Source organism: Aricia agestis, chromosome 22 (genome assembly GCF_905147365.1).
Source record: "Aricia agestis chromosome 22, ilAriAges1.1, whole genome shotgun sequence".
In the NCBI taxonomy this organism is placed as follows: Eukaryota; Metazoa; Arthropoda; class Insecta; order Lepidoptera; family Lycaenidae; genus Aricia; species Aricia agestis.
In genome coordinates, this window is record NC_056427.1 from 8,794,189 (window position 1) to 8,821,879 (window position 27,691).

General features: G+C 39.6%; 2 protein-coding genes across 19 annotated transcripts in view; both read left to right on the top strand.

Moving 5' to 3' along the window:
* LOC121738112 (serine/threonine-protein kinase MARK2-like) overlaps positions 1–25,121 on the top strand; it is a 154,033-nt gene extending 128,912 nt beyond the window's left edge. For 3 of the 18 annotated variants that reach the window (XM_042129961.1, XM_042129957.1, XM_042129951.1), the window contains 11 exons: positions 67–177; positions 4,483–4,553; positions 5,231–5,287; positions 10,822–10,952; positions 11,992–12,132; positions 13,227–13,351; positions 14,130–14,241; positions 21,594–21,665; positions 22,675–22,734; positions 24,127–24,232; positions 24,835–25,120. In XM_042129961.1, the coding sequence (XP_041985895.1) occupies positions 67–177; positions 4,483–4,553; positions 5,231–5,287; positions 10,822–10,952; positions 11,992–12,132; positions 13,227–13,351; positions 14,130–14,241; positions 21,594–21,665; positions 22,675–22,734; positions 24,127–24,232; positions 24,835–25,053 (1,205 nt within the window). In that variant the 3' untranslated portion in view covers positions 25,054–25,120. Of the gene's footprint in view, positions 1–66; positions 178–4,482; positions 4,554–5,230; positions 5,288–10,821; positions 10,953–11,991; positions 12,133–13,226; positions 13,352–14,129; positions 14,242–15,963; positions 18,215–21,593; positions 21,666–22,674; positions 22,735–24,126; positions 24,233–24,834 lie in introns of those variants that run through there. The other 15 variants (XM_042129958.1, XM_042129962.1, XM_042129964.1 and 12 more) reach the window with 11 other exon arrangements.
* On the top strand, positions 25,077–27,291 carry LOC121738130 (vegetative cell wall protein gp1-like). The gene has a single exon (XM_042130012.1). It carries the CDS (start codon positions 25,138–25,140, stop codon positions 25,843–25,845), a length of 708 nt encoding a protein of 235 aa, XP_041985946.1. The 5' UTR covers positions 25,077–25,137; the 3' UTR covers positions 25,846–27,291.
* Positions 27,292–27,691: the final 400 nt, after the last annotated feature.

Genomic DNA, 27,691 nt, shown 5'->3' on the forward strand with positions numbered 1-27,691 from the left:
CCCCCCTCCGTAAGTCGTGACGTAATACGTGGACGGACCCCTCTAAACGGGTGATCGGTCTGTCAGGCTGCGGGTCGCCATCGCACCGCGGCGTGCAGCGCTCCGTGTCGGCGAGCGCGCGCCCCGCCGCCGCCGCGCGGCGCGCGTCTTCCGGCGCCGAGGTGCCCCGCGCGCAAGGTGAGCGCGATGGATAGAGAGGGAGCGGGATAGAGATAGTTGTGAGGCTGACACTGATCTAATAACGATGTATTTTGACATTCAAAAAAACATAATAGTGTTAGCGTGATTCGTGGGCAACTTAACGCCATCTAGCGTACATTCGTGACACTGAAGGCTTATGTGCTCCCATACATAACTGCGAATTAGCATCGCATAGCAAATATATCTGCGACAAAACTCATACCTAAAATGACATTGCGATGCAATGCGAATTCGCAGTTTTGTGTGGGAGTCCTTTATAAGGATGTATTTGACATTTTTTAAAACATAATAGCGTTAACGCGATTCATGGGAAATATAGCGCCATCTAGTGGTAATTCGTGACACTAAAAGATAAATTATTGTAAACTAGCTGTCCTGGTGAACTTCGTGTCACTTTAAAACCTTCCCTGGACTTCTACGAATATTTTAAGACTAAAATCAGCACAATCCGTACAGCCGTTTTCGAGTTTTAGCACGACTAACACATTTGGAAATCCATTTTTATATATAAGAAGAGTAGCTGTCCCGGTGAACTTCGGTGTCACTTTAAAACCTTCCCTGGACTTCTACGAATATTTTAAGACTAAAATCAGCACAATCCGTACAGCCGTTTTCGAGTTTTAGCACGACTAACACATTTGGAAATCCATTTTTATATATAAGAAGAGTAGCTGTCCCGGTGAACTTCGTGTCACTTTAAAACCTTCCCTGGACTTCTACGAATATTTTAAGACTAAAATCAGCCCAATCCGTTCGCCGTTATCGAGTTTTAGCGCGACTAACAAATTTGAAAATCCACTTCGGGTAAACACTGAGTATAAACTAAATGTATGACCGGCTGTAATGTTAACGATTCAAATGTCATGAATTCACTGCGCAATTATGAGACTGCGCGGGTTGTTATGCTGAAAGCTGTAACTTCATCACGTCTGTTTATGTGATAGCTTGTTTAAATATCGTTCCTTCTCTTTCGTTAATATGAAGAACAAAGGATAAATAGTTGATAAGTAACCTGACGGTTCCCAAAGATAAAATGAACAGTGTCGGCCTCACAGTTCACAAATACGTAGAAAAAATTTGTAACAGCAACTAACTGCTTAGATTCTGGCTCGGTGTTAGTTTAAATACGGTCGCTAAACTGATGAAAAAAAAAACTGTCTCCCTACTGATTATATATCACGTTTTTTACATCTTCAGCGACTGGACTTGATATTAGAAGTAGATGCACAAAATTAATGTGAGAGCATCATAATAATTATCTTTTCAATTTGGACTAGCATGCCATGTATGGCAAAAGCCTTTTATTTGAATAAAGATGTAAAAAAATCTTTTCAATTTGAATTGTCATATTAACATGCTCTAGCATTTTCAGTTGCACTTATAGTACGCATTCTAATAGAAATTCTTTTTGATAGCTACCTTTACGTGATACTAATCTACCTTCATTCACTTGAAATTTGGGTTTAAGCACTCTAAAACGCGTTTGATTTCGTTACCGTTTTAAATAAACGTAACTTTTGTATCTACTACATAAACATAAATGTTTAACGTTTAAATTTTATAGATGTCACTAAAATTATTGCATTTTTTGTTTATGTCGCACAAAAATGTTGAATTACAAAGCAGGGTTAGGGTTACACAAGGTTTACTTTTTAGACACATATTTTACTTTCTTTATATAATAAGTTACTTATCTATAAAGGTCGCCACATATTTAAATAAATTAAATGTATTCTACTATTAGGAAATTAATTAGCTCTACTAGTTTGCATGACACCACAATCCTTACTTTTCTATTAACACTAACATAAAGTTTCAAACAATTCTTCTTTCCATGTTATTCTTCCTATTTTAGGTTTACGTCTTGTAGCATGTCCTATGTATTAAATAACGAATGGACCAATTTTGATTAATCAATAATAACTTATAACGAATTACTTACTAATATGACATGTAGTTCATGTAGTTTTAGTAAGATCGAATTTGACGTACTCGATTAGAATGCAATAAGCTACCCAACTTAGTTTAGTAAGAGTGTAGTATTGAAATAGAATTTTAGGCGTGCACTAGTGATTCCAAAGTTATTTCACTTAATTAGACTAATCATTCTAAATCATGGAACATTTTGATATTAGGATCGTCATATTCAAAGTTTTAGGTAATATTATCATTAAGATTATTTTGTTAAAAATTAAAATAAAAAACAGTAATTACTTCTAAATTCAGGTACTTATCACTTCTGAATGTTTACTAACAATGTATTTTATTTATAATAATAATTATTATATCAGAGACGTCGTTGATGTTATCAATGTTATGTACATTGTTGTAACATAATATATTACTATCATGTTTAGACAGCTATGTTATAAATTGTTATCGTTGTAACTGAACTATATTTACGGTAATAGTAAACTTTAAGGATCACTTCACACAGTGACGCAGTGCCACATTTTAAATCAGTCATTCAATATTAAACTTTATTTACTATACAAGAAGATATATTATGTTTCACTGCAATTTTTAATGCTGTGCTGCGTCGCATTTCAGTGAAAATCAAATGTTTTACGTCTGTCGTTCTTATTGGCTTTGATGTGCGATTCATATCATTATCGATTTCTTCATCATCATCGTCATCATCATCATCACCTGTTTGTGGTTTAACGTTCACGAGGCTTTCGGTTGTGTGTCGCTAACGGGTTGGCTGAGGCTTTAGATAGAGAACGGAGAATGAACTGGAGGCACAAAGTAATTGTATAGTATACTCATAAAGTTAATATACCTAGCGGAATAGAGCAACAATCTCGAGCTGTCAAACGAAACCGACATTGGTTTTCATCTGTGTCTAAAAATATGTGTACATATACACTTACACAAGCATGATTGAACATGAATAGGCATGATTACTATTTCTTTTTCTTATCGGTAATTGAAAGACACTTAAAAAATAGAAACATCGTTGAAAGAATGACTCTGATAGCTTAAAAATTCACCAAGATATGACAATTCAAATATCTCATAAAAAAGACCTACCCGAAACGCTATATACAAAGTGCTACGAAAGTATGACGTCAGTCTTTCGTAGTTTGTACGCATCGGGAGACAATTTTGTTCGACAGGTATATTAAATATTGCGTTTAAGAAAGTGGTTTCATAACAAAAGTTGCTTTTAGGGCGGATTCGACCAAACTGGAGTAAAATTATACTCGAGTATAACTGTCTCCTAATCTAAGAGTAAGCTGGTTTTGCGTTTTTCCAACTTCTAATCCAAGAATAAGGTAATTACACGAGAGTAAATATTAACACGGGCTATTTTGGTGGAGTAAACATTAAACTGAGAATAGTTGCACAACAGGGTGTCAACTGTCACGGTCGGTGTCATTGTGAACTATAATTGACATTTTATTTCATACTCTTTGAGTAACTTGGTAAAATGCAAACGATAATACCCTAGAGTAAATTAAAGGAGTAAAATTAATCTCATGATAGTTATACTCGTGTAACTTCAAGTTTGGTCGAATCGGGCCTTAATTGCCTAAGTTATCGAATTGTATACAAATATTAAGAAATTTAATTGAAAAAAAATTCGACTTGAATATCCAACTTTGAAGGCGCATAACAAAAAAAAATACAAATGCTATCAAGCTGAAATTTTGGGAACACTTATTTTTTACCGTGATTTCTTTATTTTATTAACAAAATTCGCTAATCTTCGACCTTGTCATTATCCCTATTCTATGAGATTAAATTGTCAACGTGCGGCACGTGCCGACTGGACGTCAAATAAAGAGTGCTTCTGTCATGTATCACACGTCTCTTTTTGCCACGCAGTGTTACTGATAGTGACATCTCTCTTGCTCAGGCCTTTGTTTCTCTATTCCGCTAGGTATATTAACTTTATGAGTATACTCGCGTTGAGAAAGTAAATGTCATACGGACGTCTCATTCGTAATATTGTTTATCGATTATGATTGTAACAAAGCAAAATGGCTGATAGTTATTTCGGTGTTTTACTATTTTGTGCCAAAATAATTATTCTCCAGCCTCTAAAGTCCGGTCGCAGGACAGAGAGAATTTCCATTGGCGTACGCTTTTGTCTTCTTTCACTCTTGAAAATATTGTTATCTCGTTTCCAACGTGTTATGTTAACCGGGTATTCATATTTTTATGCGAGTGTGAAAGAGACAAATAGATGCAAGTCAATAGATGTCTGTCTGTCTGTCCGGACATTTGCGATTACATGTCATCACACTAATAATAACTTGTCTGTACGTCTATCAGGTACAACGACCAGCGCGGCGAACAACACCACTTCGACGTCCACGACTACCACGTCTAACTTCAAAAGACAGGTGGGTTTTCACCACTTCAACCCTTTAAGGGGGTGAATTTTTTTTCTTAAAAAATTCTGTTCATCGTACAGATAGTAATGTTGATAGAGCCCTAAAGGTACTTGTTTCTTTCATTTACGCCTGAATTTTCTATCTTGATTGTGCACGATAAAAAGAGCCCTTTTTTGAAATTTTTTCTCTTTGATAAACGGATTTTATAAACTATACTCAAGCGAACGAAATGGTGTCATCAGATAATTGTCAAAATGGTCTATGACGGGTCCGAGTATAGATTTTTTTTTACTTTTTAGATAATATATTTTAAATTACTGCAACTAGTAAATATGAATAAAGCCGTCATTGCCCATCTATACTAATATTATAAAGCGGAAGAGTTTGTTTGTTTGTTTGAACGCGCTAATCTCAGGAACTACTGGTCTGATTTGAAAAATTCTTTCAGTGTTAGATAGGGCTTATCTCACGAACTACTGGAGCATTTTTTCTGTTATTTAGCACGAATAAGAAGTAAACCACGTGAAGGATATAAGGCTATTTTTTGTGGACTAATTTGTCTGTAAAATATCTAATTAAGGCGGGCCAAGCCGCGCGGAACGTCTAGTTTCATGATCAATGACGGCTCACTTTCCTCTAAACACAAGGTAACAGGAAAATGTAATCATAATGGATTTTTATTTCAGAACACGATAGACTCCGCGTCTATCAAGGAGAACACGGCTCGGATCGCGCAGATGCAGGTAAATATATGTTATCTACTAAAGTCCGGCCGCAGGATGGAGAGAAATTCGCCCTAGATTTATAGCTAATTGTCTTTTACGCACATGAACGAAAATGTTGTTATCCAGTTCACATATTACATATTATACGTGGGAGAGCCATGCTTCGGCACGAATTGGCCGGCTCGACCTGAGAAATACCACGTTCTCACAGAAAACCGGCGTGAAACAGCGTTTGCGCTGTTTCACGCCGGGTTTTTTCAGTCGTTTGATGGGTTTTATATTTCATTATAGTCCGTGACATTTATGAATATACAATATACGTATACACATAATAATAGAAAGTTGACCTGGTGCTGCAGCATCACCTGGTAATCAATAGGATATCCAATTCCTCGCCAACTTAGAGCAGAGGTTTCGTGTTTGGGCTCATTTTAATTGCGACAATCCGTAAGAAGTAGATAAAGTATAAACAGTAAGTATTTACATGTTGCTGCTGCAGCATCACCTGGATTCTATAGGAACCGAGCTTCGTATGAACCCAAAGTGGAGGTTTCATGTTTGGGCTCATATTAACGGCCTCATCGAAAAGGACATTGATAGATGGTAATCATGAGAATATGATTCTGTTGATAGGAATTATTCTGCACTATAACCAACACAAGTTTAAAAAGTATGAAATAAAATTAAATTAAGAAATTTAAAAGAACCCCCGCCAAAACAACTTTAAAAAGTAATGAAATAATATTTACTGCCTTTAAGTTCAAATAATTCCTAACTTGTGTAAAGTAATATTTTAGTCCATAATTGTTGCCACGGTGTGTCGGGGGATCGCCAAGTAAACTACAACCCACCAGCGCCAAGTCGCTGATTACTTATCCCGATTCAGATCGCTGTGAATTGATCCTTAAACTTGTTATGTGAAATCAAACATCTACATTAGCGGTCCCCTGACGCACCTTGACAACAATTATGGTCTAAAATATTACTTTACCCAAGTTAGGAATTATTTGAACTTAAAGGCAGTAAATATTATTTCATTACTTTTTAAAGTTGTTTTGGCGGGGGTTCTTCTAAATTTCTTAATTTAATTTTATTCCATACTTTTTAAACTTGTGTTGGTTATAGTGCAGAATAATTCCTATCAACAGAATCATATTCTCATGATTACCATCTATCAATGTCCTTTTCGATGAGGCCGTTAATATGAGCCCAAACATGAAACCTCCACTTTGGGTTCATACGAAGCTCGGTTCCTATAGAATCCAGGTGATGCTGCAGCAGCAGCATGTAAATATTTACTGTTTATACTTTATCTACTTCTTACTAGTTGTCGCAATTAAAATGAGCCCAAACACGAAACCTCTGCTCTAAGTTGGCGAGGAATTGGATATCCTATTGATTACCAGGTGATGCTGCAGCACCAGGTCAACTTTCTATTATTATGTGTATACGTATTTTTTTTTTTTTATTATTTATTAAATAAGGGGGCAAACGAGCAAACGGGTCACCTGATGGTAAGCAACTACCGTCGCCCATGGACACTCGCAACATCAGAAGAGCTGCAGGTGCGTTGCCGGCCTTTTAAGAGGGTATACGCTCTTTTCTTGAAGGTTTGCAGGTCGTATCGGTCCGGAAATACTGCTGGTGACAGCCCATTCCAGAGTTTTACAGTGCGCGGCAGAAAGTTATGCGAAAAACGCACTGTGGAAGACTGCCACTCATCAAGGTGATGAGGATGGTATGTTTTTCGCGTGGGACGATAGCGAAAAGTTGCAGGTGGTATGATTCCCAACAATTCCTCAGAGCACTCCCCGTGATACAACCGATAGAGGATGCAGAGTGAAGCAACATCTCGGCGTAATTCCAGGGGGTCCAAGCTGTTTGAAACACTATGGCAGTCAACAATTCGAGCAGCCCTTCGTTGGATACGATCCAGAGGGAGCAGTTGGTATTTTGGCGCCCGTGCCCAGAGATGAGAACAATATTCCATATGAGGCCGAACCTGCGCCTTGTAGAGTTGTAGGCGTTGGTCCGGACTGAAGTACTGTCTCGCTCTGTTAAGAACGCCAAGCTTCTTTGAGGCTAATTTGGCCTTACCCTCAAGATGATATCGGAACTGGACTTCGCTCGATATGTTGACGCCAAGTATCTCAATGCTAGGGGAGATGGTTAAAGATGTTCGAAACGAGGATAAACGACCATTGGTGACTTTTTAGTGGTGAACGCGCAGACTTGTGTCTTGGCGGGGTTGAATTGGACTAAGTTACGTCTACCCCATTCAGAGACCTTCTCCAATGAATTCTCCACCTTAGACACAAGTTCGTTTCGACTCTCAGTGACATTTTGCCGAGAAATATTAGGGGAGCCGGTATATACAGCATCACCTGTACTATCATCCGCATAGCAATGAATGCCTTTGGTTTGTAACATGTCATTGATATGCAGTATGAATAGAGTAGGCGATAGCACACAGCCCTGAGGGACACCAGCATTAACAGACTGAGTTTCCGAGCATTCGCCGTCAACTACGACCTTTATGCTTCTGTCTGCTAAGAAACTAGTGACCCACTTACATAATTTCTCGGGTAGCCCGTATGATGGAAGCTTTGATAGCAGCGCTTTATGCCAAACCCGATCGAAGGCCTTCGCAATGTCCAAACTAACAGCCAATGCCTCTCCCTTCGACTCAATTGCCTGAGCCCAACGATGAGTCAGGTATGCCAAGAGATCACCAGCCGAGCGACCCTTACGGAACCCGTATTGTTTGTCGCTTAGCAATCCCTGGCCGTCCAAGTATCGAAGAAGCTGGCTATTGATAATGGATTCCATTATCTTCGAGAAGAGAGAGGTTATAGCGATTGGTCTGTAGTTGGAAGGATTTGAGCGATCACCTTTTTTGGGGATCGGGTGCACCAAGGCTGTCTTCCAGGAAGCCGGGACGATGCCAGTGGAATAGGAGAGCCGAAAAAGACGCGTCAAGACCGGAGCCAACTCTGGAGCACACTTTTTCAACACAATAGGCGGGATTCCGTCAGGCCCACTCGACTTTTGGATATCAAGGGAACAGAGGGCTTTTCGCACTGAGCGCTGATGAAACCGTATATCCGACATGATGCTCGTGCATCGCGGTATGGTCGGCGGTTTCTGCCCCCCGTCACCCAGGGTCGAGTTTGACGCAAAGAGCTTGCCCAGAAGATCGGCTTTGTCTTTTGCGTCCTGGGCCAACGATCCATTTCCTACGTGTAGGGATGGTAGAGTTGGCTTGCAGAAATTTCCTTCAATAGCTTTGGCCAGAGACCAGAATGCACGGGTTCCCGAGGGGAGGCGCTCAAGTCTCTTGCCAATTCTATTGACGTGCTGTTGCCTTGCCCGAGTAATCTCTTTCTTGAGGGACCTAGAGGCAAGGTTGTACTCCTTTTTATATGTGCTGGTATTTAAATCTCGAGCAGACACTGCGTTGGCCCAGGATTGGTAAGCCTCCTGCTTCCGGCGAGAAGCTTTTTTGGGGGATGAACCAAACCAGGGACGAAATCTGCCGCCAGTTGGCACTACAGAGGTCGGAATGAAAAGTTCCATCCCCTGCATCACCACATCGGCAACAGAGTTGGCAGTGTTGTCGAGATCATCCGGCGAGAAGCACACGTGCCCCCAAGGATAGGATGCAAAAAACGACCGCATCCCATCCCAGTCTGCTGACTTGTAGTGCCACACACGACGGTATTTAACAGCGCGCTGTCTTAACACCGTCGTAAGTGGCACAGAACTCTTAACAAGGCAATGATCCGATGAACCAAGTGGTGCGGTTACGGATATTTGGTAGCCGTCAGGATTTGAAGTCAGCAGGAGGTCCAACAAGGAAGGATTCTGACCATCCACATCTGGGATTTGCGTAGGCGTAGTAACCAGTTGTGTCAAGTCGTTCGCAAGGGCAAAGTTGCAGACAGATCTCCCCGCGTGATCAGTTTTACTGGAATTGAGCCAGTCGGCGTGGTGGGCATTAAAGTCGCCAAGTATTATGATCTCTGCGGATGGGATCTGCCGCTGCACAAAATCTGAAGCAGCTTGTAGGTGCTCCAAGAGTCGGTCCGTCTCGGGGTCACCACTATGGGACCTATATAGGCACGCATAGACGCGAGGGTGGTCGTCGCAATCTATGCGGAGCCATAAGTTTGATAGGTCCATGACCTCAAGATTGCTGAGGCGGCGAGAGCTGATATCATCTCTGATATACACACACACTCCAGCTTTGGGTAGAAAGGAGTAATACCCTGGGTGGGAAAGGTATGATGTGTCACTCGGAGATGATATCTGCGTCTCGGTTAAAAAGAGCAAAGCCGGCCTTGCCGTCTCAAGGTGGTAATGGACGGCATTAAGGTTGGAGTGTAATCCCCTGATATTACAAAAGTCCATGTTTAATATCGAGGGGGGTGCCTTTGTGTGTTTGCTCTTGCCCCGAGCAGATTGGAGCGCAGTTTTGCCCTCCCCAGAATACGAGGGGCAGCCTGGACGTCCACGTTCAGTTCCAGGGGTTCCTGAGCATGGACGTCCAGAGAGGGATTCTCCAACGCAGTTGGTACCCTCCTGGGGTAACAAATTGTTTTTCAACTGCGGCATTTCTAGGGGGGGTAGGGGATTGGGCCTCCGGTAAACTCACTCACTCGGCGAAACACAGCGCAAGCGCTGTTTCACGCCGGTTTTCTGTGAGAACGTGGTATTTATCCGGTCGAGCCGGCCCATTCGTGCCGAAGCATGGCTCTCCCACGTATATATACGTATATTGTATATTCATAAATGTCACGAACTATAATGAAAAATAAAACCCATCAAACGACTATAAGTTGCTAACGGCCTTTCATGAACCAGATAAACCCTGATTGTCCAGCACTGAGCAGGCTGATGATGATGAATTATAGCTAAGAACACTCTCGATCATGTCAGCTTTCAAACAAAAAAAACTAGATCAAAATCGGTCCACCCGTTTGGATGCTACGATGCCACGGACTGATACACACACAGACAAACAGACAGACAGACAGACAGACAGACACGTCAAACTTATAACACCCCTTTTTTTTGTCGGGGGTTAAAAATCTGCTGTTCCATATAAAAACGCCATAGCATCTCACCACTTTCGTATGTAACTGCTGATATAATATCTATGGACGCTTCACACCACGTTAGTCTGGCCCCGTGCTAAGTACCTGAAGGACTTGTGTTACGGGTACCAGACAACGGAAATATATTTAATACTTTTATACTATACATATATTTAAGATTTTTATTATATGATACACATATTTAATACACACCCACGACCCAGGAACTTTGAAAATTTTTTGTTCCGTCGGCGGGATTCAAACCCGCGACCCCCGGCTTGAGCTACCAACAGCCCACCAACTGAGCCACAGAGGTCGTCGATATATTTTTTGGTACTGTTTAAAAATTGTTACTGTATATGGACTCCGCCAAAAGATACATAGGAGCTGTTAGCTGTATCAATGGAAAATACATTTCACAGACTACACTGATTTTGATGATTCTCCTACCCCCAGGTGCAGAACACCTCCCGGCCGACGAGCGCGCAGCCGAAGCTAGAGGGGCGGTCCCGCACCGCCGCCGCCCGCCGCGAGCACGCGCCTGCCGCCGCCCCGCCCAAACTGTCCCCGCCCCACGACACGCCCAGGTATTACCGCCATCTTGTAAAAATGTCTGTGCTACAACGGAGTTTTGGGGCGATATCTATATATATATAAAAATGGATTTGCAATTGTGTTAGTAAAGCTAAAACTCGAAAACGGCTGAGCGGATTGGGCTGATTTTAGTCTCAAAATATTCGTGGAAGTCCAGGGAAGGTTTTAAAGTGACACGAAGTTCACCGGGACAGCTAGTCTTGAATAGAATATATGCTCCGATAAACAAAGTGATAACGCTACGAGGATCTTTTGAGTCGTAAAGGCCGCCATAATAAAAGGCCAACTGACTTTTACAAGATGGCGGATGGACCGCCATCTTGTAGAAGCTACATCAGTGTTAAACATGATATAATGTGGCGAGATTAAAGGCTGCTATCTTATGAAAGCTTCGCCAAAATTAGTTGTTCTACAAGGACTAAGTATTACGCTGGTATAAATAGCAGTTGTTTTTTTCCATGCCCTCTTGGTCCTTGTTTGGCTAAACAAAATGGCGTTAAAATGAGCTAGAGAGTAGAGTGGTTGAAAAGAAGCTAGATTTATATAGAAGCTTGGGAAAATAATATATTTTTCATATTTATTATATTATTGAAATGTATTTTAGTATGACAATTTGATACACAACATAATATATTATAAGAAACTAACGGTCTTACTACAAAAGATTTCAACACCTGTTTTTTTCTAATCAACTGTTTAGTTGATTAGAAAAAAAAATCAGTACAAAATGGTCTCAAAACAATTGTTCAACAGATGTTTAATTCCTTGGTGGTAAGACCGTAAATCTTTTATATATATATTTTAACGGCTAGTAACGAATGTACCTATATTTATATTATAATATTATTATTATTTATTTATATTTAACATCTCTCCATAATTTTTATCCTATTATAACATGTATGATATCTAACAAGTTACAATAAGTTACTATCAGGGGTTTAGTAGTCAAGTTCTAGTGGGTAGCGACATGGGTCTTGTTAAGATGTTGGGTTCCCCTGGGTGACGGTGACTAACTGCATGACACTACAGCGCCGCTCCGGAGGCCAAGAGCACGAACGGGGCGAAGACCCACGTGAAGAGCGCATCCATATCGTCCACGACGGGCGCTCCGCCCCTCACAGCGGAGCCGCACAACGCGTCCGCGCGCGACCTCGCCGCTCCGCGTCCGAGGTGACACTGACGACTTGCGGCGCGCGCGCGCCGTTATATAGACGCGCCGCATGGTTGCAACTACCCGCACCTGTAGATTTTTGGACACGCATGGTTTTTTTTTAAATTTCTAACAATTGTAATGCAATTTTATGATGTATTTTATGTTTATTTTATTTGTGTATTTATCTATCACACTTTTTTATGTTACAACTTACACACATTTTTTCCTCACAGGTTTTATATAGCAGGGAAGTTTAGATTTTTAAGATTAGTAGCGTGCATGTATCACATTATTTTTCGCTTTTTGATACTTCGAATATGCACAATTTGTAGTGTTGCAGCATTTTAGTAAAAATAAAAACGGCTTTTAGGAAGTGGAGTTTAGTTTGTTGAGCTTTAGATTAGGAAACTGTTAGCATGGAGTTATTAGAGTGTCTTCTTAAAGTATTTTTCATGACTATTTTTTTATTGTAAGTCTTTATGTATTAAAAGTGCAGTCATTAATTAAGTCTGAATATTAAGCCCGGTAGCGCAGGAGTAATTTAATGTGCCCGAATATGTGCGTGATATACGGAGCACCCTCTATTCCTTTACACTCGTATCCCAGCGGAGATGACCGACGCGACTGGCGAGAGATCAGGCACAGAACCGACTTTTTACATGCCCATCCGACGCATGGATCATCTTACTTGTAAGACAATCAGGTGATCAGCCTGCATCGTCCTAACCAAACTTGGAAATAACATGTTTCCAACGCGGGAATCGAATCGAAGTCAAGAGCCACGCTCTAAAATACTGTACCACGGAAGCGTTAACTTCAACAACCAAGTATGATACTGACAAATAGCGTTGTATATTTATAGCCTGAACTCTTCTCTATCAAGAGCCATGCTAAACTTTTGGGGATACAATACATACAAGTACTTATAACTCAATAACCAAGTATGATACTGACAAATGCCTGTATATTATTTACAGTCTGAACTCTCCTCTTGCTACATTTGAGGGGGAGGGGGGGGGGGGGGGACACTTATAACTGCATATATACAACATATGTATATATAACTCAAGAACAAAGTATAATACTGACGTATGGCGTTGTATATCCACAGCCTGAACTCCTCCCTGTCGACTGGCGGCGCTACCGGCGCGGGCGGCGGGGCGGCGGCGCGGCGCGACTTCCCCAACCCGCTGGTGTTCCCGCGCAACGTGCCCTCGCGATCCACCTTCCACTCCGGTGAGTTGAGTACAGCGTTGCCAACTTACACGCACGATAGTATCGTGATTGCATAGCTACTGCAGTCGCCGTATGTTAGAGCCCTTAGTTACATCGTGGCTACATCATACAATGCGACTTTGTCTAAGAACCAGTCGAATCCAGAACTGGACCATTGAAATTAGAACGTTGAATTTAGAAATTAGAAAAGTTGCCAGATATGTCGCTAAGTTATATTTATCTTTTTAGGGTTCTGTGCCCAAAGGGTAAAAATGGGACCCTATTACTAAGACTTTGATGTTTGTCCGTCTGTCCGTTTTTATTGTCACTAAGGCTTGAGCAATATTTTTTTACTCTAGCGACAAAGTCACAAGTTGGTACTTCTAGATGTGATGAAGTTATCCATACTTCCAAACTAATATTATAGATGCGGAAGTGTGTCTGTCTGTCTGTCTGTTACTACCACAGGCCCAAACGGATGAACGGATTTTGCAGAAATTTAGTGTAGATATTCTTTGAGTTCCGGGAAAGGACATAAGATTCTTTTTATCCCGAGAAGATGTACGGTTTCCCCGCGACTCCTTACACTTAGAGAGTCAATTTTTGTAGCACATATCACATAAAGTTTATCTCTCTACCACTAGAATCTATTTTACATTGCAGATTACTTTTTTGCCAATCAATTATCAACCCTATCTCCCTTCTAAAACAGCCTATATCCTTTGTAGACTTTACTTGTTGCTAGCCAATCAATCATGAACCCTATTCCCCAACTAATAGGACCCCCTTTACATTACAGGTCAGACGCGGTCTCGCGGAGGCAGCGCGGGCGGCGCTTACGGCGACGGCGGCTCGCCTCACCAGCCGCGGACGTCGTTCTTCTCCAAGCTGTCGTCGAGGTTCTCGAAACGGTGAGTGAGATGGTGATATGTATACGTGGTTGGGGGGGGGACAAGGACAGATATATACACACACGTACACAGACAATTGAGTAGAGAGTATGTAGATATGAACACGCAGCGATAGATAAGGATAAAGTTACACAAACACCTAGGTACACCGTGAATTGTGATATGTGTTTAAGCTATGTTAAACGAGGATATACAACATACATTTTACATACACACACACATGGAATTAAAGAATAAAGTGAGATAGATAAGGATAGATATATAGATAAACACACGCAGATACACGATGAGAGTGAGATAGACGTACACACAGAGAAAGACAAATACTCACAATGTAAAATAAACGCACACACACTTAGACACTCCCTAACTCACATAGTCGACTCTCGATCATACATAAATGTTAAGAAAGATGTACTCACAGTATAGATAGGAACAGATATGAAGCAGACTAGCGCACACACGTAAACAAATCACTAACCTTTTTGTAGTGTTATATAAGTTAACAATTATAAACCTTTTCCTTTTTCTCATGATTAAGACGAATCTCACGATATCTCTCAAAATCAAATGCAAAAAGCTGTTCAGGCTCTAGAGCGTACAAAATAAACATACATACTTTCACAACACTACTATAAATTTTATGTTCAGCCATACTATAATACTATATAGTACATAAGTTGTCACTAACATTATTATATAGAGCGTGTTTACTCGCTCTCACATAACTCCATCCATCGTAACTCAATGTAATTTAGACTCTCGCCTCTAAGCTTTAGAAGCTAAATTCGTGTGGCTTTGACGGTGCTTTGTTTATTGATATTAGTGGTAAAAACGCTTCTTATTCTGCCAATCTAAGACTGGGATTAAGACAAACGTCCACTACATGCGACATCTTTTTAGTCTTTCAGTGTTTTGTAGAAAAATCATCTAAAAATTCTTAGAATCGCATTTATATGCTATGTGAACCAAGAATTTTTTGCTGTCGATTTTTCGTTAATTTTTCGTAAAAAAAAGAACATATCGCCGTCAAAGTCAGCTACTTCACGCAAACGCTTCACTCACAGCCTATGCACATATTTCATTTGTTTACATTTTATATGCAAAATAGATTTTTTTTGTGTTAGTAAAAAAAAAGAGTAAAAAATTAGTTCTCTTTAAAAGGGTTGTGGAAAAGACTCGTCGTCGTGTTTTGAGCTCAAACTCCAGTGCACATAATATCTATATGTATTAACGATACTAAACCTGGTGCCTTGTAAATATTCGACTTGGCCGCGGCGCTGCCGCGCGCCTGTCCGTGGATCGCCTCCCTTTGCGTCCGAGCTCTAGACATTTTTTTGTTATTTTTTTGTTGGTCACTTTTTGGTCTCGCGTCAAAATAGGGGATGCACGATGCTACGCCTCCTATATCCTTTTGCGATTTTTTTTATTTATTTAGACGACATTTTTTTATCGAAGCATGATCCCACTCCCGCTAGTGATGGTTATCGATATCGACATATCGACAGCCTCGAGTGCATCCCCGATTGTGAAGCTTTTACTAACCGGACGTTCGGTCTCTCCACAACCCTTTAGCGCGATAACGGAGGTAGTGTTGTGCATCTTACGCGAGGACATTCGATGTCGGTACCAAAATAGTGATGTCAAAAGTGGAAAAAGTGTCGAGACGCGGACGAAGAGGGGGGCGATGGGCGCTCGCTCACCCCCGTTTGTTGTGCGCAGGTTGAATCAGAACCCGTGAGGACGCGGCCGGGGGCAGATCAGCTAAGTGTAGTGTGACGTGACCGCGGGTTACAGGGTGTGTACCACCGCTGCCACCAAAAATTGTTGTCATAAAAGCAATGGACTGAACGATGTTTTTTTTGCATATAATTTTAAATGTCAGTTAAGTACTGAAAGGTTAAAGGCTAAATAGATTTACGACCGAACAGCTCGATTTTTGAGAAGCACCAGAGTCCAGAATACAATATTTCAGTATATGTGAACAGTTGGGCAGAATAAGTTAAAATAGGAGTGATTATAAAGTGTGGTGGTTGTATCACACCCTGTATAACTTGTGCGATGTCAAATCTATTCAATCAGCGTATGTAGAGTATATTTTATATGTGAAGATTTTTATATTTGATCGCTTAAAATTATAATAAAGAAAATTGCTTATGATTGAAATTAAATATTATATAAAAATAAAATTATTTTGTATATCTTTTAAATTGTATTGTACGCTGGTTCGATAGATTGCGATATGTTATAAGAGTAAGTCGATAACGTCGAGCCGGGCACGCAATGTGATTTATTTTATCGATAAATGTAACGAACAACACTAATGTTGAAAAAGTTCAAACTTGATAAAATACTGATTAAAAATACAATTTTTAATTTTTCAAAATACGAGTCCAAAATGATAACTGCTGCTATATATTTGTCTCTTTCGCTCCTTGATTAGAAAGAGACGAAAGTTTGTTGACAAGTATTGTTGTTGTTATAATGATACATTGTTAAAGCAAAAAAAGCTTTTATTCATAATAAAATATTGATGGCATTTAACTAAATAATTATGATCATTATTTAGTTTCAGTTATAGCGATGTTTGATGTTTTATTGTCAATAAAAGCTTACAGTTTTGCTGTTTCAGATGTAGGAGTCCTTAAAGTATGTTATGTTAATCGTTTGACTTTGAGAGAGTTGTTTGACTTCTAAAATTAATTATGAAATGACTGATTCCCAAGGCATTCACCACGAAGCAAATAATCTTGCAATTAATAGTTATTTCGTTGACCTTTTGTGACTTATTAAAAATATTTTATCATAATATTATATTCCTTTGCAATTGCAGCAATTTTGGATGGAAATTTACTCTCTCATAGTCGAATGTGGGCTTATTTATTAATTTAAGACTCTGAATTTAAGGTGTGAAAAGACTTTGTGAGTTCACTCCTTTTGACCCCAGTTTCATCACCCAAGTTTTAAATTCATGCTGTAAAATTATAGATTTAAAAGGTGAAAATAACTTTCTGATTTTTGGTATTTATTTTTTTATATCTTTTAAACAAGGAGTTGAAATTTGAATGGGGTGAAAAGGGCTGAAAGTGTGCCCAATGACATTATGTTAGGTCCATTTCTAGCGGCGACTATTCCGTAAACATGTTTGTTATTTCTATGTTTGTTAAAAAATACTTACTCGACACAAAAGACAATACAATAAAAAACCTACAGAATTGATTCCTATTTAAAAAACAGTCCGGTATGAGCTACTTTTAAATATCGTTTAAGATAATTTACTGAAATAATTCAAAGATTCACCACAGGGTTAAAAATAAATTTAAGTGCTGACAATAATAAAATTACAACACAGATAACTCAACATAAAAAATTAAAAGTAATAGCATTTTCCAATAAGTCCTACAAGATGTATGAACCATAGGCATAAACAAAATCTGGTGGCGTTTTCACCACCGGGGTAAAATTTGACGTTAAAACTTTTTAATTTGTTTAAAAAATGAGGGAAAAATATCATCCTGCCGTTGGTTTTTCTTTTCTTCAATTTTGTTAGAAAAATAAACTGTTAAATTTTTCTTGGTGTAAATGCCGAAAACATAATAGCAAAGATATATGAATGTGTAACGGAAGTCTAGTCCCGCCGCGCGACGCATTTCGCCCGTAGCTACATCCCGTTTGGGATTATTTTTCCTCCGACGGGACATTTATGCCGATGACATGAGTAATTATTATGGAAACTCGGAGGTAGAATAAATCTGAACGCACCTTAGTGTAAGTGAGACAGTTGTGCATAGATATCGTACATTCCACGATCATTGACGTCCCGACTGACGAAATGTTACCAAAAAAAAGTTTTTTGTGCAAAAACAAAAAAAAAATGCCCAAAAACTAAAACACGCAAGTAATTCATACTTGAGATTAAACAGATTAAATTTAGATGGGGTATTGCTTCTGCAAATATTTATTTTCACAAAGCCTAAAATTTTAAATTTTTTGCGGAAATATTAGAAAATAAAAATTACGTTTTTTAAGCTTTTTTTACGTTTTTTAAAGACTTCCAAAATAGATTATAATGTAGGGAGTAGGAACTCTCTTTGTAAGCACTGATATCCTTTTATGAAGTTAGTCGGGACTGGTAGTTGCCCACTCGTATAGCACAAATCTTTTCGGACTCACGACGCGACTGAAAGAACACGTATTTTGTATATTTGTAAAATTTCCTAAACTAGGTAGACGTTTTGTGGGCCGTTTCGTCGCTAAAACTATTAAGAAATAATAATGCGTCCCTGTATTGTGTCAAAATATCGTAGAAAAATCGTCGATGTATATTTTTGGTCTGTCAAAAAAATCGTCAAAGTAAATTTTTGGTGTGTCAAAAAAATCGTCGAGCTATATTTTTGGTGTGTCAAAAAATCGTCAAGGCATATTTTTGGTGTGTAAAAAAATCGTCAAGGTATATTTTTTGTGTGTCAAAAATGTCAATAACTATTTGAAATCGGCCCACTCATCATGTAGTATAATGCGAGTGAGACAGTATCACTAGACGTAGTTAAGTACTCGGTCCATCCTCCCATTTTTGGTACAAATACTCAGGTGGATAGGCAGCTAATTTTATATGACGGTAACAGGCAGTATTTTTTATGTTATATCGATGCGTTATTCTATATAGGCTTCCGACCGCATTTGCAGACATTAACTGCCGCACTCACAGATGAATATCAATTAACTGTAATTAAATAAAGATTTTGACATAATACACTAGTCAACACGATTTTTGAGCCTGAGTTCTGTGCACCCTATTTGGATGTGACACCTAATTAATTATAAAATCAGTGATTTTAATTCAAAAAGTTTGCTTTTATAGAAACTGAGACCTTTTGAACTTTCAAATTTTGAAGAAAATCTGAATTTTATTCTTTCAGGTACGTATGAAAATAATAAAAGATATCATATTTTTTTTTAATTTATATCGTTGCTTATATTCCCAAAGTAAAATTAAAATGATGAAAATATATGATTTAGATTTAAAAATTAATATTTTTCGTGTCTAGAGCATACCCTAAATACAGCTTGCTGTGTGCTCCGGTATACATATGTGGAGCTCCTATTTATTTTCTAGTATTTAATAGGAACTTAAAATTATTTCATATGCTTGACAAAGTATTTAATTTGTTGAACTATCTTTTTAACTCTTATTTTAAGAAATCTCTAAGAATTTTGCGAAAATCTTATATTTTTATTCGTCTACGCCTAGACTATAGAAGCAAACTTTTATTTTTGAAATTAGTGGTTCTGGTTAGTTTTCAATGCAAAAAATGGGATAATAGTCAATAGTCATTAAGTAACAGGCACAAGAAAAAAAAATTTTTTTGTCGACTTATTGGTAGTCTGTCAAGAAAGTGAAGAAATTAAAAAGTGGCAACATTTTAGTGTCATCCCTTTCAAATCAATCCAAGAAAAAAGGGATGACACTACGATGTTGCCAGTTTTTAATTTCTTCACTTTCTTGACAGACTACAATATGTTATCTATCATTAAGTTGAAGTTTATCAATAAATGTCTTTGAGTGCGGCCGTTAGTGATTACTTAAGTTGTTGTTTAATGAAGACTTTGACGGTAAATGTACTTTAATGTCAAAACCTTTTGTTGAGTAACTTCTGAAGTGAGTATTATGGCTAAGTGCGGCTGTTGAATGGTAATTTGGATAAAATGTCTCATGGTATGCAAAAGTGCATTCAAACTTGATGATATGTTTTTCTCATGTCCATAAGAAGCCTATGTAGGATGATGCAAAATATACATAACGGTCTAAGATACAAGATTCATAAAATATATAAATAGTTTGTATATCATATTATATTGGGTATATTAGGTTTTTCATTTTTTCCTATATTATATTATGTAGATGATAACTGATTTGTACATATACACGTACGGTTGATAATGCTGAGTGAAATATATATAAAATATTAGTATATTATTATGATGTCATACAATTTTTTCCCGTTAATCTTTGAAACGTGTGAATGTGACGGCGATGTGAAGTCGGTGTATTAAATTTAAATTAAATTACAGGTATTCATTTAACGAACAGTGCGATCCACATAATTTTGTAAAAAAAAATATATCGTCCAAGTCGTATGACAAGGTTTTATACAAACTTGACAGCTTACTCGGAGGCTATGGAACTTTTTCAAAATTTGCGGATTAAGGCAAGACAGCAGACACGACACTTCACGTTACATAGAACTGACGTTTGTACGGAACTGACGTTTGTACGGAACGGAATTGACGTTTGTACAACGTCAGATTCACGTTTGTAAAACGTCAGTTCTATGGAACGTGAGGGTCGTGTCGTGTCGCGTAGTGCGCCTTTTAATAATATGTTGGTTGAATGGGTTCCTAAAATTCTATAGCAATATTATTCTAAAAAACAACTCGATGAAAAATGTCATCGAGGTAAAAATGCCTTCATGTCGCTAGCTGTATTTGCGTTCATTTTAAGTAAGAGGCTTTAATATCTTCATCCTTGTTTGTATTGAAGCGAAATCGACGAATATCAGTGCATTTTGTTAAAAAAATCGTATCGTTTTTGCATTTACAGCCCAAAAATGTTATCGGCAGTGAAAAGTTATAAACGACTTGTACTTATTTGTGTACAGTATTGACTATTGTATTTTATACCGAATTGGGTGCTTTAAAATTTTTATTTGACTTTTTTTTTAATTATTAAAAATCATAAAAAAATAGTTTTGCTCAAGACATTAAGAGAATTTTTGAGTTGTAAACTTACTAAAGTCGTGTTGCAGGATAAAAAGGAATTTGACCATTGTCCTATAGCTGCCTGTCTCATTCTTACACGGCCAAAATATTCAAAAATTAGTTATAGTATTTTATGTGTGATTGAAAGGAACAAACAGCGATATTTCAGCGGTCGAATTCCTTCCTATGCTGCTACCAGACTATGCATTAATAATAAATGACATTTCATCATCTACAAAGACGTCCGCGTTTTTGTTATTTGTTTTTTTTTTTTTATTTGACGTTAATTTTTTTTATTCTCTAAATTACGAGGAGTATGATAATAGTTTTTTTTGAATGAATAGTATTGTATGTGTACGCTTTTCAGAATAATCATTTTTTGAATAACCACCGGTGTTTTATTTCTACCTTTACGAACGCTCTTTCTCCTTATCATATTTCCTGTTCAATAGGTGTCCCATTATAATAACTTTGACATTTAAAGCTTATCTTTAGTTTTGTGTCAAAAAATAAAAATAAATGTGTCAAATAATTTTGTTGACTTTTTTGAATTTGCCAATTTTTGGAGGTTATCTAAATTGTCCAATCTCCAGTTTGTCGGTACTGGGCGAGTCGAGCGGCCGCCAGAAGCCGCGTATTTTCTCCTCGCTGGACATTCAGCGGAGGTAGGCGGGGAAGGGATAGTGTTTTTTTGGCATTTGTTTTTGGAACTTTGACTAATGGGAACACTTGTGACATTACTGGGCTAGTTTTAAGTAAAAAAATACCATTTTTATATAAAAAAAGGTTGTTGGTGATTAACGAAAATAATATAGCCCCAGGCTTAGCTGCATCTCAAGATTTGAATGTAGCTGCTTAAACTTTCTTTTTTTAATTAAGTTATTGTTTTTTAAATACAAATATTTCGTAATGTCACTTGTGTTGGAAAAGATGAATTTGACATTTTTGAAGTTTTAATTTCTATAATGATAACAATCCAAAAGATTTTATTTGCTTCTACTTGTATCTATATACAAATTAAAAACAAAAACATTTTTTATAGTTTCTTTTTAACTAACAATATTTTTTTGAACTTATTGACTTTTAAAATCTTTTGGATTACTCGTTTTTTGAATTGGTCCTAACAGTTTGTGTTTGAATACTCCCTTGTCCTGAAACACCGTATGTTAAAAGTTTTAAAACGTTTTCAATTAATACTAAAACTTTAATGTCGAAGCACAAATAACTACGCATCCGAATTATGAACACTACTGTCTAACAGAAAAAAATATAAAATTTAAAAAATAAGATAAAAGACCCATAAATCACGATAATTTTTTATGCACTTTTTTTCACGTTTTTCTGCATGGTTTTTGAATGCAGTTGCATGTTTAATATTCACATTCATGCTTTTGGTATGTTTTTTTAATATTTTTTTAGTTGTTTTACAAAGTTTATATCAAGCTATCAATGTTTCTGAGATTGGCAATTAAGGAACATTGAACAATTCACAATGTCGTCTATATAAACATTTCTATTTTACAAAATGTCGTCTATATAAAAATATCTTTTTTACATTTTTTCTTAATGTCTGATTTGCTCAAAATTTTAAAGTTTTTTTGGATGGTCAAGCTTGATCTAAACGTCCGCACCACATCGCCTGATAGTGTTAGTTTTATATTTCTCTGTTTTTAGGCCTATCGACGGTTCTACCCCGAAGCATGCCGTAGGCGCTAGCCCGCAAGCCCTGCTTGGGTAATTATTTAGATTTTATTTTGTAGATCTCGCGGTACACCGGGCCGTCAATATGAGGCTATAGTCCGGTCGCCGGATAGATAGAAACTCTTGTATCGGAATGTCGGAAACAAAACTAGGTTTTTTTGTATACGAGTACAAAAGAGATAGTAATAAGTTGGAAAGAGTTTCTTTATGTCTTGTGACTCAACTATAACCTCAATTGCCCTTTGAAACGATCGTCATTAGAGTGACTTTTCCGTACAAACCTAGAATGCAAGAATTGTTCGTGTACCCATTGTTTTCCACTGTTGATTGTGTATGTGCAACTTTTGACGTCACACAACATCATACAATATTTTGGATACAAGGTAAAATATCTAATTGATAAAAAGCTTTGGTAAAATCATAGGATAGTTTGGGAATATCTGCAGCTTAAGTGATGTTTAGTTTAGGCAAGAAAGAATTTACTAAACTTGAAAAGAAACAATACATCAGCGAGCTTGCGAAAAGTAAAACCTTAGAAATTTCTTGTTCAGGGTTTGTTGATTTTTTCTCAAAATATCCTTTCTTTTGATTTTACCAAACTTTATGTTACACCGCTTTTAAGGAGAAGATACTGATCGAGACACTATAGTGCGTTCGGGTTCAGTTTGCAGTCAGTCAAAAGTATATATACTTAGGTTATTTTATAAGTCACAATGAATCTCTAACGGCCGTTCCCAATATTTGATCTATCTCTGGTTTTGCCCTACTAGAGATAGGAATAGCTCACATTACGGCCGTTCCCAATATTTGATCTATCTTCGGTTTTGCCCTACTAGAGATAGGAATAGCTCACATTAGACATTAGAGACATATATTTTATGTCAATTCAATGTTAGCTGCGATCGGTTGTATGTCAAACCAGAGATAGATTGAATATTGGGAACGGCCGTTAGTCGTCATTCAATCAAGCTATTTGACTGAAGTCTTCTTCTTCTTTGAAAATGGCCTACTCGGTGAATTGCCAATGTCAGAGTGGCTCGAAAGACTTTGCTCTATGTAGTGAAATTGACTGAAGTTACACTGCAAACTTTTCTCGAAGTACTATAGTCACGTATATCAAGACTTCTCAGTGCGAACCCACAACGGTCGAATACTCAAACGCCACTCAGGTTAAGAGGCTCTGAAGCTGTTTTCAACATGTCCATTACAGGCTTTCCCATCCCATGTATATATTACGAATATTGAAGAGTAAAAACGTAATGGGAATGTGTGGTGGGCCAAAGCCTCTTTCCTCCGTTGTGTTGCGGTCACCTTGTTCAATCAAAATGGGGATAGAAATGATAAACAGCTTGTGACTTAAGAGTCTCCTAACCTAAGTAGCGTTTAAGTCACCCCCGCACGTTGGTAAGACGGTGTGTGTTGCAGGCAGGGCACTGAAGAGCAGGTGAAGCCGCGCGTGCTGCGGTTCACGTGGAGCATGAAGACCACATCCTCCAGAGACCCCAACGAGATCATGGCGGAAATCAGAAAGGTTGGTGATGGTTTTTGGCATAAAATTAGGGGGCAGACGAGCAAACGGGTCACCAGAGCGCCCATGGACACTCGCTACATCACAAGAGCTGCAGGTGCGTTGCCGGCCTTTTAAGAGGGAATACGCTCTCTTCTTGGAGGTTTGCAGTTCGTTTTGGTCCGGAAATACTGCTGGCGACAGTTCGTTCCAAAGAACGTGGTGTGGATTTTTTGGGAAAAATAAAGTGCAATTTGCTTACTGTAATTAGTCGTCTACATAAATATGAGTTACGTATTTGGAATGCTGGTATATCTTTTGAATGTTACTCTTATCAAGGCCGTATTATACGATGTACAGATAAAAGAGATAGTCTTAAAGGATTTTATTTAGGTATAATATAAGTGATGCCATTTTCACTGTTAATAAGCTGCCCATGATAAGATTGGTTGAAGATATATCTGCAGTAAATCTACTGCCACATTTTTCATACAATTGTATTTGATTAGCCCATCTAGTGTTTGTGTGTGATATATGAATTTGACGATGATAAAAGAGTAATTTTTTGTTTATTAAATATAAATTTAAATTTCATGTGCTACCATATGTTTGAATGTGTATTCCAGGTGCTAGACGCAAACAACTGCGACTACGAGCAGCGCGAGCGGTTCCTGCTGCTGTGCGTGCACGGCGACCCCAACGCCGACTCGCTCGTGCAGTGGGAGATCGAGGTGTGCAAGCTGCCGCGCCTCTCCCTCAACGGCGTGCGCTTCAAGCGCATCTCCGGCACCAGCATCGGCTTCAAGAACATCGCGTCCAAGATCGCCAACGAGCTCAAGCTGTGACTGCCCGCTGCCGCCCCCCGCCGCCGGCGCCGCCCCGCCCCAGCCCCCGCCCCCGCGCCGCCGCCGCCCCCCCGCGCCGACGACATGGTGCGCGTCGCCAACGCCGGCCTGCGCACGCCCTCCGGCGCGCTCGCCCACTACCTCACCTGCCCCCGCCCCCGCGCGCCTCCCCGCTCCGCGCTCTCCCTGCGCGCCGACAGCCCCGAGCGCGCGCCCGCCGTGCTCACCGCCAGCGCGCACGTGCTGCGCCGCGCCGCCACCCACTCCCCGCCCTCGCCCCCATCCCCGCTCACCGCCAGCGCCCGCTTTCTGCGCCCCGCCCCCCGTTCCCCCCAGTCCCCGCCCCCTCCGCTCACGGCGAGCGCTCACGTACTCCGCCGCGCCGCCACTCACTCTCCCCCTTCGCCTCCCCCTCCGCTCACCGCCAGCGCGCATGTCCTCCGGCGCCCCACTCCCCACTCCCCGCCTTCCCCGCCGTCCCCCCTCCGGGCGAGCGCGCACACGCTGCGCTCCCGCCTGTCCCCCGCGCCGCCGTCGCCGATGCGGGGGAGCGCGCACGCCCTCCGACCGCAGAGCTCGCAGGCCCCGCCCTCCCCGCCGACGCCCCGCCCCTCGCGCCTCCCGCGCCGCCACACGCTGCTGGCGCCGCCGTCGCCCCTGCAGGGCGTCGCGCCGCTGCGCCGCCAGCGCCCCGTGACGCCCTCGCCGCCGCCCTCGCCACTGTCACCGCCCTGCGACTGTCTCCCGCTCCCCCTGGAGCCGATCCCCCCGCCCGACCTGTTCGACTTTTGAACTGCGAGGAGGCGGCGCCGCGTTCTCGAGACGAAATGAATTTCTCGATGCGTCTCCAAAGTTTCAAACCTACCCTCACCGACGCGGGACGCAGTTTTTTATTTTCGAATATTTTACTTTCGCAGTCAATCTGTAATCGTCGTAATGTTATAATTGGTACTATTTTTAATCAGTTTTTAATTATGTGCCGACTCGTTTTAACCGACACACTTATATAGGAGTAATATTATTTAATACGATTGTAAATATATCGGCTCAAAATCGTTTTAATCTACTGCCCGACTATGAGTTTGCCACCGATGGATTACGCCGGGACGCCAACATCACCGCGATGTTTCATCGGAGACGGTCCGGCCAATATTTTGCGGACCGATTTTAGTTAAATATACAATAATCGCTCTCGTAACGCCTCGTTTTATTTCTTTTTTTTTTGTAAAAATAATTCAAATAACTTTTTATATTATATAATTTTTATTTTAGTGTAAGGCGCGCTCGTGCTACCGCTTATTTTGCGTGTTAAATGTAATAATGTACAAAGTGAGCTCGCGCTCGATGTAAACTTAGCTTAGTTTAAATTTTTTTTCGATTATAATAATGACAAGTGCGCGTTGTGAGCGCGGAGTTGTAATAAATACGATTGTTCTACTTGTAACTTACAGCTTTTAAATTATTAAGGTGACGCGTCGCGTCGCGTCAGCGCGGCGTCGCCCACTTTTTTTTACACCAACGACCCGGTTGACGTTTTGAAATTTTACAAAATGACGCCCGCGGCGACGCGACGCGACGCGCGTGAGTTTGTGATAAGATTGCCATAGTAAATATATGATATCGATAGCGAGTACCTGTTTAGTATGGCAATACCGTCGACAAATGTGCTTCGAGTGTGCGAGGAGTGCGCGAGTGAGCGCGGAGTGAGGAGCGCGGCCGCCCGACAGTGCTGTCTCTTTCTAATTGTAAGGCTGAATTAGAAAGCGTCTGTCGACACGAGGTCAGTAGGACACGCGACTAAGTATTATGGACTCTGTAGCGATAGCAATAAAGATCACTTTTCGCATTTTCAGCCTCTATTTTACGTGTGACGCAGTGTTATAGTTCTGTTTGTGTGTGTGAGCGGCGGCCGCGAACGTTTTCTATTACATTAAGCGTAGTGTTATACTTTTACAGGAGATCACAAGCGTCCCGCGACCGCTGACACGATGAATTTCAAATCTGTAATATTTATTTGAATCGAGGGTAATTTTAAAAATTTTGTAATTTTAAAGTTGGCAACCCTGGTTGTCAACGTCACTGTCAGTGTGAATGTCAGTGCGGCGCGGCGCGGGACGGACGTTACTGTAGTAATATATTTATATATTATGAGCTTCAGTTACTAGTGTAGCCGGCACGCGAGTGCTCGGCCTTTTTGTGAAATATTCAAGTGGAAATAAATTTTATTTTTAATTCCGATGCATTTCGTTTTATTTATTACCTTTCCGAATAGTTATCACCATGGATCTATCATTAAAGGGATATAGTCTTAGCTAGGGATTGCAAAAAACGGATTTTGAAAAAAATCCGGAGTTTTAGTTTTTTTCATCCTCAAATCCGGATTATCCGGATAATCCGAATTTTTTGTAATTTTTAAGAGTATTTTTGATAAACAGCTTTAAAAGTGAGTTATTTTCTTATTATTTCTTAACTTATCATTCATTTTAAAAGTGCAAAACAAAACGTCTTAAAACAAACACACCCTAAAGTTTTATCACTAAGTTTTGTTACACCCTGTATATCGATAAAAACACTTAGTTTAAATCTTTAAAAAAAAATAAAAATGTATTCAAGGGCGTCGCCAAGGGGGGGCAGGGAG

Coding starts and splice junctions, on each gene's coding strand:
- LOC121738130 (XM_042130012.1), top strand. CDS start 25,138: ATGGTGCGCGTCGCCAACGCCGGCCTGCGCACGCCCTCCGGCGCGCTC.